The sequence below is a fragment of the Oncorhynchus tshawytscha genome, linkage group LG02 (assembly GCF_018296145.1).
Source record: "Oncorhynchus tshawytscha isolate Ot180627B linkage group LG02, Otsh_v2.0, whole genome shotgun sequence".
In the NCBI taxonomy this organism is placed as follows: Eukaryota; Metazoa; Chordata; class Actinopteri; order Salmoniformes; family Salmonidae; genus Oncorhynchus; species Oncorhynchus tshawytscha.
In genome coordinates this window covers 69,111,701-69,126,520 of record NC_056430.1, presented here as the reverse complement: position 1 = coordinate 69,126,520, position 14,820 = coordinate 69,111,701, and the positions used below count along the sequence as shown (strand labels likewise).

General features: G+C 42.0%; 1 protein-coding gene across 1 annotated transcript in view; it reads left to right on the top strand.

The window, feature by feature from the left end:
* Positions 1–14,820, top strand: part of LOC112235254 (VPS10 domain-containing receptor SorCS3-like) — a 215,852-nt gene that overhangs the window by 87,368 nt on the left and 113,664 nt on the right. The window contains exon 2 of the mRNA XM_042303626.1: positions 5,572–5,639. Coding sequence (XP_042159560.1) covers positions 5,572–5,639 — 68 coding nt within the window. The remainder of the gene's footprint in view (positions 1–5,571; positions 5,640–14,820) is intronic.

Genomic DNA, 14,820 nt, shown 5'->3' with positions numbered 1-14,820 from the left:
CTGGTGAAAAGTTGTTTCTTTTGTAGAATTGTCCGTCTCTCTCTGTTGTGGATTGTTCAGAGTGACATTGATTCATTCGTTATAGAATGGATGTTTTGGAGGTTGTCGTTCTTCGCGTTCAATGATACCAAATTCCTAGCTGCAGACTTGTAATTAATATCAAAGAATTGTTCTTATTCTGTCGGTATCGATGGTCTAAGAGTTTAACCATGTGGTATGGTTAAAAGATTCAGCAATGGTCTACCTTTGTACTCCCGTGATTGAGAGAAACATGGTCTGATGATAATTTCTCAAAGTTGGATTTTATTTGGAATTGCAAAAAGGGGCTGTCCCAGGATGCCTGACCCTAACTGGGCTCAGGGGCGGACCTCTGATTCAGTTACACTCAAGAAGGGGATTGGTGTTTCATTCATTAATAAACAGTCCAAAATCACATTGTAAAATTGTGTAAAAAGTATCATACTCATTCATCTAATACAACAATTAGATGTAAATCTCATATCTGAGGCTATTATATAAACAGCGTTATGGTAATGTGGCCACACCATCTCTCATGAGCTTCCCCAAGTTGTAACAAACGGACCAGTTTGTAGCTGGATTCACCGATCTTTTATACTTTCGCCGGAACATGAAATTTGTTCGGACCTCAAGTTCTGTGAGGTGGAAGAAATTCCTTTGTTCTCTATGAAAATTCACTCTCTCTTATACTGTGTGGCCATGTGGCAGGGTCTTCTCCTCAGGAATTTACGACCTTTCTCTGACCACAGCAGCCTAATTGAAGGAGGAAAGGGAGAGGCAGGGGAGGCAGGGAGAGGGGGATAGGCTTGCTTTACCCAAAGAGGGCAACGTCATGACAGTACCGACTCTCCCAAAGTAGGTTATCCAGATGGATGGCCATCGAGAGATCCAAGCCGAGGTGTGTCCAAGCAGAGGTTGTCATCTCGACAGGCCAGATCTGTCTGGACCTCCTCGCACAGACCTCTTCTGAATAGCTTACGAAGCGCCGGCTCATTCCATCTGCTGGCTGCTTTTACTGTCCGGAAGGTGAGCGCGTACTCGTCAGCCGCCGGGTACCCCTGCCGTAATTGGAGTAGACGCTCACCTCCATCTCTGCCCTCCTTTGGATGATTGAAGATACATTTGAACAAAGCCATGAACCCCTCATATGAATCCAGCTCCTCCTTTCCTCTCTCCCAGATAGCCGTGGCCCAATCCAACTCCCTCCCAGTGAGCAGAGAAATAAAAGTGGCAACCTTGTACGTCTCGGTTGTGGGGGTTCCCATCTGGTGCGCAAAGTAGAGGGAGCACTGAAGTAGGAACACATGGGATTTAGACGGGGTGCCATAATATTTATCTTCAAGGGACAAACGAGAATCGCTGACCTGAGCAGGTTGCTGAATGGGCTGTTGTGCTGGCCTCGCAGCTGACTGGTTGTAGATTATCCTTCGCTAGTTGACGGCAATGCCTCCTGGGTATGTTTGACACGTTGCACACGGCAAAGAACCTCTTCCATAGCCATTCCCACTTGTGCCAGCTGGCCGTGGTGTTGAGGAAGATGGTATCCCTGCTCGTCGACTGATACTGTTTTCCTGCTGCTTCCATCGAGTCAGTATTCTGTAACAAAGACGCTGAGAGTCTAGAAGCAGGTGCAGATGGTACATTTAATAAAACAACAAACACGGATCTAGACAATACAGCAGTAGCGTCTACACATAAACACATAAACAATACTGACTGGGGCAATAACCTACGGTAGTGAGGTAAGGGAGTCCAAGTGTGATGGAGTACAGGTGTGCGTAATGATAGATGCCAGTGGTTACTATCGCGGTGATGTCGAACGCCGGAGGGGAGGAGCGGGAGTAGACGTGACATCACTTTGTCATTATGGGGTATTGTGTGTAGATGGCTAAGAAAACATATATTCAATGCATTTTGAATTCAGGCTGTAACAAAACAAAAATGTGGAATTAGTCAAAGGCTATGAAAACTTTCTGATGGCACTGTAGCTAAATTCTAAGTGTGCAATCAAGTAGAATAGATACAGACGTCTTTGAATGAGAAGAATCGTTGTGTAAACAGGCAAAGGTCCCATAAAACCTCTCTAGGATAGGGGACGCTTGCGTCCCACTTGGCCACAAGCCAGGGAAAATGCAGCCCGGCAAATTCAAATAAAATGATATAAAAATCAAACTTTCATGAAATCACACATGTAAGATACTAAATAAAAGCTACACTCGTTGTGAATCCAGCCAACATGTCAGATTTTTAAAAGGCTTTTCGCCGAAAGCATAAGAAGCTATTATCTGATGATAGCACAACAGTCAACCAAGAGGGTAGCATATTTCAACCCTGCAGGCGCTACACAAAACGCAGAAATAAAATATAAAACATGCCTTACCTTTGTTGAGCTTCTTTTGTTGGCACTCCAATATGTCCCATAATCATCACAATTTGTCCTTTTGTTCGATTAATTCCGTCCATATATATCCAAAATGTCCATTTATTTGGCACATTTGATCCAGGAAAAAACAGCTTCCAAAATGCGCAACGTCACTACAAAATATCTCAAAAGTTGCCTGTAAATTTTGCCAAAACATTTCAAACTACTTCTGTAATAAAACTTTAGGTAATTTTAAACGTTAATAATTGATCAAATTGAAGACGGGGTCTATCTGTGTTCAATACAGGAAGACAACAAATCAACGCTACTTTTCAAGTCTTAATCAGCAAATGGTCAAATACTGTAGGTTCCCCACAGTACATTTATGTTTTATTGCTTATTCTTTGACATGTGCCATGTTCCATAACGCCGCTACTGTATGGTTATTGCAACCATGATGCAACACTGTAGTCGCAATGCTGCGCCAGTTATCCACAATAACACAGACATTCTGAAGTGTTCTTTTTATTAGCCAGGCGTTTCCGGCACGCCACACTGATTCAACACTCCTGAGGGACTAGATATTCATTCAGTATTCACTACTGAAAAGCATGTTTAATTTAGTGTCCTTGTTACCGGCCACATAGCATTGACCCCGGCAATAGATACCAGCAATTCGCGAGGCTAATACAATTAAACTACTGACTGGCTTGGAGGAGAGATTAACTGTTTTCTCAAAGTCATTAGTGACCTATCATTAGCGTGCCACAGAGCAAAATCAGCATTCAAAATTACGTTTGCCACTTTAAATTGGGTCTTTGTGGACATGGGACATTTAGTTACGCTAATAATATGTTTTCGCCACAGTTGGTTAATTGCGAGGCAACAAGCTGACATATTCTTCCATGCATTGCAGGTCAATTGGGGTTTTCGAAGAGGGGAGAATGTTCTTGAAAAATGGCCACCTAGTGAAACTTAGTTGTTTACAGTTTGTGTCATCCGTATTGCATTGAATCCATTGTCAGTCGACTTAACAGGACCAACAAAGATCAGCATTATATAAGCAAACTTGACAATATTTTACAAGGACTTGCTGAAAGTTCAGTATTCTTTGCAACCGCCCCTCATTTAATACTTTCACCGTTTGTATTTCTGTTGTTTTTGGGCGACCAAGGCATTTTCAGAGACATGATTAAGATTTTCATGACGATGATACAAGCTGACAGGACAAAAGTATTCTCTGGGATTTCAGGTGGTACCCCAGTTATTCGATGTGAATTTTCAATTCATTCTGTCATGGAGGGGGACTGCTCCCTGTCTGTGTGGTGCCACCCCCTGGCAGAGGAGAGCGAGCTTGTCTGACAACATCAGACCCCTGCAGGATCCTCCACACACACATACATACTCATGCAAGAGCATGCAAGAGCACAGAAACACAAACTACCAACACTCCAAGAAAAACTCAGTTTTGCTATGCATTTTACAAGCTTGGCATGAATCCAATTTTCTTCTTCCATGTTCTTCTTCTTCTCTCTCTACATTGCCCTCTCTGGCAGTGCAATCTTGCCTGGCCCAAACCATCTGCTCACAGGAGTGGGGCCCCGGGGTGGTGGCACCATCCCTCAGAGAGAGCCCTCAGTGGCTCCCCAGGGAGGTCCAGGCCAGTCCTTGGGGCTCTTAAGGGCCAGCCAGGCTAGTGAGGCCAATCCTGGAGCCTGTACACATGAACAACGGAGGTCAAGTCTAACAACTGGTGTTGGCTTTTTTCATTTCTCCCTCCTGAGTTCCATATTCCTGATGCATATCTCTAAATGTAGTCAGGCAAGACGAAGAGAGACAGCTAGCAAATCACCTTACAGCGAAGTGACTCAAGTCAGGCTTGTCTATTCACTTTAAGGTAACATAAGCTTGGCACAAAGAGGGGGACACTAAGAAGTGACAAGTATGCAAATAAATATAAAGCCAGATTCTATTTAGTTTGTAGCGTAATATAACAAAGTGACTGCTGTGAAAATAGCATTTATTATGTAAAAACCCTTCCCTGTGCGCACTTTCAAGTCATCTGTGCCATGACAAAGGGTAAATAATTAAGGTTTGATTAATTCTGTTCCATGTTCTTGTATTTTAACAAATTCCAGCGTCAACCTCGGAATTAACGACACAACCCGGAGGTGGTAATGTAAATCGTTAATAACGCTGTGAAAATCTGGCTTTTTATATAAAGACAGTGTTGTCTTCCCAGTATTACTCTTTGTTTGTCTCCACCACAGACGCCATGTGTGCGCAGGCCGCATCAGTAGCCTACCACTCAGAGGAGCATACGCTGAATTCCAAATCAATCCCTTGGCCCTTTCTACCCACTAGAATCTCCTGTAGATCTAAGATAACTGGATAGGTTTAAGCAGAATGGTAAAAACCTTTTAACAATTTGCCTTCTAATAGGCTGGGGGGAATTCAAATTTGACATTTCAAAGTGGGAATTGCAAACTTCATAAGCCTTTTTGAACATTAAATACACTACAAGTTTAACATTTCCTACAGGACAGCCTAGGGAGGAGTTGGGGATTTTGGATTCAGTGATAGATGTCACTTCAGGCTTCACCGAGTCAAAAAAGACACTGAGTTCTCTGGTCCTCTGTTTTTGATATCAAATCTGACAACTGGGTCTCTAGAATATGGGTGGCCATCTTGGTCTGTTATTCACCCATCACCTTTTTCAGTGTGTTATCAAAGACTCCCTTCCCTCCTCTCTCTCTTTCCTGCTCCTCACACCGCTCAGACCAAAGCTATGGGAACAAAGGGACTGACTGCAGGATCATGCTTGTAAGGGGCCCAGCCTGGCAGTGCTGAGGGAACAAGAGAGAGAGGGTTCAAAGTGGACATACAGGCTGGCATAGTGCCCCTTGACGAGTGATGTATTGGAGATGGAGCCAAAGGGACATTCATAACATGCCAATGTATCGACAAACACCTTTTGTTGTTGTTAATGCTGGTTTTGATAGTTTTTTTAATGGAATACGTAGGTTGGTGTTCTTCTAAGAGAATATAGATTAGTTTGCCCAGTCTGTCTTGTCTTCTGAGATAATAACCTGTGGTATTCTTAAACATTTCTGTTTATTATCTAATAGGTTTGAGTCATTTCATGGCTTATTACATACTTATAACACATGTTATGTCTGTTTTGTTTCCAGGTGATCCTGATTCTGACCAAACTGTATGACTTTCACCTGGGGAGTGTTACAGAGAGCACCTTGTGGAGGTAAGACAGTAGCCTTCCTTCAGCTCTCCCTCTCTGTCTCCCTCTCTGTCGCTCCCTCCCCTGACACATATTCAGATTCATCATAGGAACAATAGTGCAGTCTCTCTCCATTTTCTTTCTCTTTTCTACTCTCTCCCCCCCTTCATCTTTCTCTCTCCATACCCCTTTTCTCTTTCCCTCTTCCTCACTGCTTTGTACAAGACTGCTGCATGCAAAGCAGCATTGCACTACTGAGCATTGGGCAGGGTGCCCCAGGTGAACGATGACTGGTCTCTACTCTTGTGTAAACTGACTCCATGTTTAACGTGATGTACCTTGGATGTACCTCTGTCCCCCTTACAACTTCCCAGGGAGACTAGCATCAAACAACACAGAGTAACAACACAAAGTGCATTAAAAATACACTGACTGAAGGAGAGGTATACAAGTCCCCTTTGAGTCAATGGGAAGCTATGAGCATAACCACCATCAAGATATTTTACTACCGGACAGGTTTTCTTCGTTCATTACTTTAGCTGCCATTGTTTCTTGTTGTTTTGCTTGTGTTAGACTGTAATAGTGACACAGTAAGAGCATGTGGTCCTTTCAGGCAATTTGGTGTGTCAATACAATGAAAGTGAAATGATTCTTGTGAGATTATAGTGATGCGGCTCCTGTGTGTGTTTGTGGGACCCAGAGAGTTAGACTGTGACGTGTGTAGATCACTCTCCTGTTGAGTGAGTCAGGCTGACAACAAGGGAGAGAGAGGGAAGGAGAACGGGTGAAGGAGAGAGGAACTCAGTAATTTTGTTTAGGATGTGGTGGTGGAGAGAGAGAGAGAGAGAGCGAGAGAGAGAGAGAGAGAGAATAAACAATGAACAGGCGTTTCCTAAATTACACATACTACTGCACCATGTTTGACTCCAGTACAGACTCCAGTAATTGGGCTTGTATGGATTGCCAGCAACAAAACACACTATCCAGGGTTCGGTAGGTTACTTTCTAAATGTAATCTGTTACAGTTACTAGTTACCTGTCCAAAAGTCTAATCAGTAACGTAACTTTTGGATTACCCAAAGTCAGTAATGTCATGACTCTCCTGTGAAGATCTGAAGAATCAGATTACAGTGGGTCCGCTCTAAATCAAATCAAATGAATTTATTTAGCCCTTCGTACATCAGCTGATATCTCAAAGTGCTGTACAGAAACCCAGCCTAAAACCCCAAACAGCAAGCAATGCAGGTGTAGAAACACAGTGGCTAGGAAAAACTCCCTAGAAAGGCCAAAACCTAGGAAGAAACCTAGAGAGGAACCAGGCTATGTGGGGTGGCCAGTCCTCTTCTGGCTGTGCCGGGTGGAGATTATAACAGAACATGGCCAAGATGTTCAAATGTTCATAAATGACCAGCATGGTCCAATAATAATAAGGCAGAACAGTTGAAACTGGAGCAGCAGCACGGCCAGGTGGACTGGGGACAGCAAGGAGTCATCATGTCAGGTAGTCCTGAGGCATGGTCCTAGGGCTCAGGTCCTCCGAGAGAGAGAAAGAAAGAGAGAAAGAAAGAGAGAAAGAGAGAATTAGAGAGAGCACACTTAAATTCACACAGGACACCGAATAGGACAGGAGAAGTACTCCAGATATAACAAACTGACCCTAGCCCCCCGACACATAAACTACTGCAGCATAAATACTGGAGGCTGAGACAGGAGGGGTCAGGAGACACTGTGGCCCCATCCGAGGACACCCCCGGACAGGGCCAAACAGGAAGCATATAACCCCACCCACTTTGCCAAAGCACAGCCCCCACACCACTAGAGGGATATCTTCAACCACCAACTTACCATCCTGAGACAAGACTGAGTATAGCCCACACAGATCTCCGCCACTGCACAACCCAAGGAGGGGTTGCCAACCCAGACAGGATGATCACATCAGTGACTCAACCCACTCAGGTGACGCACCCCTCCCAGGGACGATATGAGAGAGCCCCAGTAAGCCAGTGACTCAGCCCCTGTAATAGGGTTAGAGGCAGAGAATCCCAGTGGAAAGAGGGGAACCGGCCAGGCAGAGACAGCAAGGGCGGTTCGTTGCTCCAGAGCTTTCCGTTCACCTTCCCACTCCTCTACAACACCCTTTCTCTCCCGCAGAGGAGGAGAGGGGTGAAGTTGGCTGTTTTATGACGATCGCAAATACCTTGTAGAAACTCTCCCTTTGGGCTTTGCAGGAGGGGGGAAAAGAAACCTACTTTTACAAGGAGATTCCTCCCACCAAAAAGCTAACATCAAAAGGTTGAATAATGAAACAATACTTCTGTAATGCAACCAGTTGGAATAGTCTGTTGGTACTGAAAGAACAATTATGTCAGATCAGTTGTTGTTTGGGATCTCATTAAAAACACCTTAGCCAAACACATTTAAAATCAGTTTTTCACAATTCCTGAAACTTAAGAATGATTTCTTTCAGATTTTCTTTCTTTCATGACATTCCCAGTGGGTCAGAAGTTTACATACACTCAATTAGTATTTGGTAGCATTGCCTTTAAATTGTTTAACTTGGGTCAAATGTTTCAGATAGCCTTCCGTAAGCTTCCCACAATAATGTGGCTGAATTTTGGCCCATTCCTCATGACAGAGCCGGTGTAACTGAGTCAGGTATGTAGGCCTCCTTGCTCGCACACGTTTTTTTTTTCAGTTCTGCCCACAAATGTTCTATATGATTGAGGTCAGGGCTTTGTGATGGCCACTCCAATACCTTGAGGTTGTTGTCCTTAAGCCATTTTGGGATTATCCATTTGGAAGACCCATTTGCAACCAAGCTTTCACTTCCTGACTGATGTCTTGAGATATACCTTCAATACATCCACATCATTTTCCTCCCTCATGACGACATCTATTTTGTGAAGTGCACCAGTCCCTCCTGCAGGAAAGCACCCCAACAACATGATGCTACCACCCCCGTGCTTCACGGTTGGGATGGTGTTCTTCAGCTTGCAAGCCTCCCCCTTTTTCTCCAAACATAACGATGCTCAGTTCTATTTTTGTTTCATCAGACCATGTGCAGTTGCTTACAGTATTCTGGCTTTTTTGGGGGGTGGTTTTGGAGCAGTGGCTTCTTCCTTGCTGAGCAGACTCTCAGGTTATATCGATATATGATTAGTTTTACTTTGGAAATAGATAATTTTGTACCTTCCTATAGCATCTCCACAAGGTCCTTTGCTGTTGTTCTGTTTGTACTTTTTGCACCAAAGTACGTTCATCTCTAGGAGACAGAATGCTTCTCCTTTCTGAGCGGTATGATCGCTGCGTGGTCCCATAGGGTTTATACTTGCGTACTATCATTTGTACAGATGAACGTGGTACCTTCAGGAGTTTGGAAATTGCTCCCAAGGATGAACCAGACTTGTGGAGATCTACAATTTATTTTCTGAGGTCTTGGCTGATTTCTTTTGATTTTCCCATGATGTCAAGCAAAGAGGCACAGAGTTTGAAGGTTGGCCTTGAAATACATCCACAGGTACACCTCCAATTGACTCAAATGATGACAATTAGCCTATCAGAAGCTTCTGTAGCCATTACATCATTTTCTGGAATTTTCCAAGCTGATTAACGACACCGTCAACTTCTGACCAACTGGAATTGTGATACAGTAAATGTAAGTAAAATAATCTGTCTGTAAACAATAGTTGGAAAAATGACTTGTAATCATGCACAAAGTAGATGTCCTAACCGACTTGCCAAAACTATAAATTGTTAATAAGAAATTTGTGGAGTGGTTGAAAAATGAGTTTTAATTACACCAACTTAAGTGTGTGTAAATTTCCGACTTCAACTGTATTTTGGGTTCTCAGGGATTGTGACAGTTGAACTAAGCTCATGAGGCATTTAAGTTATATTGTTCAATAATCAATGGATAACTGTCACACAATCTGTAGTTGCTACATCCATTTTATGACTTATAAATTATTTATAAGTCCAAAAATAGATGTAGCATCTACAGATTGCCCCTTTAATTCTACCAAAAGTGTGCAATTTTGAGCATGTGTCCATTAGTCCTATGGATTTTTTTTTATCATTGTGAATTAGATTGAGCAATAAAAGCCCCAATTTTATTCCATAGTGTCACACCCTGACCTTAGTATTCTTTGTTATTTTGGTTAGGTCAGGGTGTGACATGGGTGATGTATGTTTCACTTGTCTAGGGGTTTTGTATGTTTATGGGTGTGTTTTCTATTCTAGGTGTTTTGTAAGTCTATGGTCGCCTGGATTGGTTCTCAATTAGAGGCAGCTGTCTATCGTTGTCTCTGATTGGGAACCATATTTAGGCAGCCATATTCTTTGGGTATTTTGTGGGTGATTGTTCCTGTTCCAGTGTTTAGTGTTGACGTTACGGGACTGTTTCGTCTTCGTTCCTTTTGTCAGTTTTTAGTTTTTGTTCATTGTTTAAGTTTCCTATTAAATATGGATTATCATCACGCTGCATCTTGGTCCTCCTCTCTTTCACCCGAAGACAATCGTTACACATAGGCTTGGATCTGCACTATGCAGCTGTTGCAAGAGCACATTTCTCACTTGCTGTCCACTGGTTTCAAAAACAATGATTGATAGGCAGCTTAAACATCTTGAATTCAACCATTAAACAATGGTATAATAATCCAACGGGGGCAGGCAATAGACAGGTCAAGGCAGGCAGGGGTCAGTAAACCAGAGATGGGGGGGAGAGAAAAAGACCAGGAGGGCAAGAAAATGAGACAGGAAAAAGCAGGAGCTGAGACAAAACCGCTGGTTGACTTGACAAACAAGATGAACTGGCAACAGACAAACAGAGAACACAGGTATAAATACACCGGGGATAATGGGGAAGGTGGGCGACACCTGGAGGGGGTTGAGACAATCACAAAGAGAGGTGAAACAGATCAGAGTGTGACAGTTATTGCGTTCAAATACACATTTAGATTTGTGAACAGCCGTCCACAACAACTACAATCCGTAAAGCGCAAATAGCTACATGAGAGAGCAGCAGTGTGATTTGTCAGGTACAGTTGCCATTGTGGTTAGAGCGTTGGGCCGAGTCTGGGCGTTGGGCACTGGTTCGAATCACCGTGCTGACAAGGTAAAAATCTGTCGTTTTGAGCAAGGCAGTTAACCCACTGTTCCCCTGGTGCCGAAGACTTGGATGTCGATTATGGCAGCCCCCCGCACCTCTCTGATTCAGAGGGGTTGGGTTAAATGTGGAAGTCACATTTCAGTTGAATACATTCAATTGGTCAGCTGACGAGGTATCCCCCTTTCCCAATGAGCTATGTAGATATGAATAACAAGTGATATCCGTATCGCCGTAAACAACACCATTGCTGTCATCCTTACCTCTAAACATTTACTGAAGTTGGATAATCTTTGGATGCCAACAGCAGCCGCATCATTGGAAGACATAGCTTAGATAGTAGCCTATTCCTGCTCTTTTCCCGCGATCCATCAAACACATTTGGTGTGTCATCATAGTGGTCTCTGACTTGTAGTCAGACTTTCTCAGGTGGAACAAACTTGCGCCTATTTATCAATGCTGATTTGAATGTCATTGAGAAAACAGAGAAGTGTCAAAGATTTTATATCACAAACATCCTTTTCAAAAGTATCTGAAGTTCCTATGCCTTCCACTAGATTTTTTTGCTGGTAATGTAACGGATTACCCTGACTTTATCTGTATGTAGCTATGGGATTCCAAGGTTAATACCTCTCTTCAGAGCACAAAACAAATCCACCGTTCATGTCTGAGGAGGTTTGCAGAGAAATTCTGACTAAAATAAGTCTGACAATGACAACTGGTGTGTCTGGTTTTTCCTTGAGGCTAGAGAAAGCAAGCTGGTTTACTCTTTGAATATCTGCGAAGATTAGCAATGTCCTTTAAATGGTCCAGTACTGTTGCATGTCAAGCTATGAGTCAGTTAATGGGAAATCAAAGTGACAACATTTTCAGGAAATAATTCAAACAAAATCTTACAAAATAGATATCCAGTATCTAACCTAAGACATTGTTCAATCTCAAAGCTCCTTTTAATTAGTTACAGAGCAGTGAAAAGTCTGCTTCTGCGAGTCAGTCTCCAAAAATAATCCAAAATTAATTGTCTTAGAAAATAGATATTTCAAAATCTAACAAAATACATCATCCAACAGTGAAGCACTTCAAAATTAGTTAAAGGGCAGGAAAAAGCCTAAATAAGCTAGGTGTTTTGTCAGCATGTAAAGTAATTGAAGACAGGTGTAGTCATTAACTTCTCTAGGGTAGGGGGCAGCATTTGGAATTTTGGAAGAAAAGCATGCCCAAATTAAATTGCCTTCTACTCAGGCCCAGAAGATAGGATTTGGATTTGGATAGAAAACACTCTAAAGTTTCCAAAACTGTTAAAATAATGTCTGTGAGTATAACAGAACTGATTTGGCAGGCGAAAACCTGAGAAAAATCCATTCAGGAAGTAGGATTTTTGTTGTTGTTGTAGATTTCTATTCAATGCCATTACAGTATCCATTGACTTAGGACTCAAATTGAAGTTCCTATGCCTTCCACTAGATGTCAACAGTCTTTAGAAATTATTTCAGGCTTGTATTCTGAAAAACTAGGGAGTAAGGGCAGTCTGAATGAGTGGACCCTGCCGTGTCACAGAGCTTTTTCATGTGCACGACCAGAGAGAATGCCTTTCTTGTTTACCTTTTATATTGACAACGCTATTGTCCGGTTGAAATATTATCGATTATTTAGGCTAATAACAACCTGAGGACTGAATGTAAACATTGTTACCTCTTGATGCTACCCATCCCGGATCCGGGATCGTGACTACGGCTCAAGCTCATTAGCATAACGCAAAATGCGAAAAAATATTCTTAGAAATATTTAACCTCCACACCTACACAAGTCCAATAGCTCAAATGAAAGATAAACACCTTGTTCATCTACCCAGCAAGTCAGATTTCTAAAATGTTTTACGGCGAAAACATAGCACACATTTATATTAGACCACCACCGAAACAAAAGGCAAGCGGCGGCCATTTTGTCCCAGAAAATATAAAATTTAAAAGTAGGATTAAAAAATAAATAATTCACTAACCTTTTGAAAATCTTCATCAGATGACAGTAATATTACATGTTACACAGTACATTTTTTTTTTTTCAATAATATGCCATTAATATCCATAAATCTCTGTTTACAATGACGACATTTCAAAAAATGCTACTCAAAATGTCCGGAGAAATTATGATAGCTCCGACAGATAACATCAGATAACAAGCAATAAACATGACTAAATATACATGTTCTACATATAGTTACAAAGATACACTTCTTCTTAATACAACCGCTGTGTTACATTTATTTTTAACGTTACAGAATTCGTTCACTAGTCTATGCTATGAGTCGGCGCTCAGATATTAGCAGTGTCTCCTCTACGTTTGGAGTCCACAGAAACCCAAAATAACCACATAAATATTCCCTTACCTTTGATGTTCTTCGATCAGAAGACGTAGAAGGAGTCATACTTACCCAATACATCGTTTGGTTTCAAGTTGTGCGTCTTTGTATTAGCATATGCTAACAGCTTCAGCTGAAATGCACCCAAAATAACTTCTGCTCCTTCTGGTCCCGCACTCTTGCGCATCAAATCTTCAAAATTACATATTATATGTCGACTAAACTGGTCAAACTAAGTGCAGAATCGAGCAAAATGATGTTTTTATCATGTAAAACAATGATCATCGCGAACAAACGAACCGGCTTCAACTGGTGTCTATTGGAAAAGAACGTTCCCCAAATCGGCCGCGCGCAATAGAGTGCATGTATGTGAGAGTGAACCGGGCATTTTCGCCCGCCAAAGGATGAGGGAGCGGGAAATTCAAACAATGAACGTGCCAATTGAAAGCAGACATCGCGCTGAACAAATACATACTGTTCCCAGATCGGTAGCTGCCTGGGAAGGGTGGGGGCGATGACGTCAAAGTTGACCCAACTTTTCTCTTGACAAGAGAGAGTTTGGGAGAAAGGCTGCCCTGAGAGTTCTGCTTTACATACAGACATAATTTAAACGGTTTTAGAAACTTTAGAGTGTTTTCTATTCAATTATTATTATTATATGCATATATTAGCAATTTTGGAAAAAAATATTTTCAGTTTACTATGGGCACGCACTTCCTCCAACGGGGGCAGTATTGAGCCATAAGCTCAAGAGGTTAACATGTTTCTATGACCTTTACAGATACAATTTTTTTTGTCTGCCTGTTGTGACTGTGTTTGAGCCTGTGGTTTACTGAAGAAAACGCTTGAACAAAACAAAAAAAGGTTTTCGGATATAAAGAGAAACTTTATCGAACAAAAGGAACATTTATTGAATAAATGAATGTCTTCTGAGTGCAAACATATGAAGATCATCAAAGGTAAGTGATTCATTTTATCTCTATTTCTGACTTTAAATAATGAGGTGTCTGCTGGGCTATGTTCGCAAATAATTATAAGGTATGCTTTCGCCGTAAAGCATTTTTGAAATCTGAAACCGTGGTTTGATTCACAAGAAGTTAATCTTTAAACCTATGTTTAATAGTTGTATATTTTCTGAATTTTTATAATGTATATTTCTGTATTTGAATTTGGTGCTCTGCAATCTCACTGGATGTTGGCTAGGTGGGAGGCTAGCTTCCAACATACCCTAGAGAGGAGAAAATAGTCCTGTGTGTTAGAACATTGACATCCCAAAGCCTCTGAGATGTGCCCTTGCATTCACTCAGCCAAGTCATATCCCTCCACTGTGAGAAGGCAGTTAGAGTAGTAACCCGTCCTTTGTATGGGCCCTGTCCTGCTTGGCTGGGTTTCTTATACATCACTGTGTTGGTTGCCACAGTGCTGGGATTCTGTATCAATGAAACAAGGGCGCAAAAGATCATATTCAAATTTGTTCAAATGAGACCTGGTGGGACCGAGAAAGGGTGAGGGATGTAGGGAGAGAATGTGTACAAACAGAAAGTTAGAGAGAGATCAATCTAAATACTAGTCAGAAACATCCAGAACGTGATAGTTCATACTCAAGAATCAAAAAATGATCGCAGCCATAAACCTTGCAGTCTCTGCATTTGATTTGCTCTGTTCCTCTCTGTCCATAATATTACTTGTTAATTGAGATCACAGCTCTGCTAAGAAGATTTTGGGACCGGAGAGACCGTTAG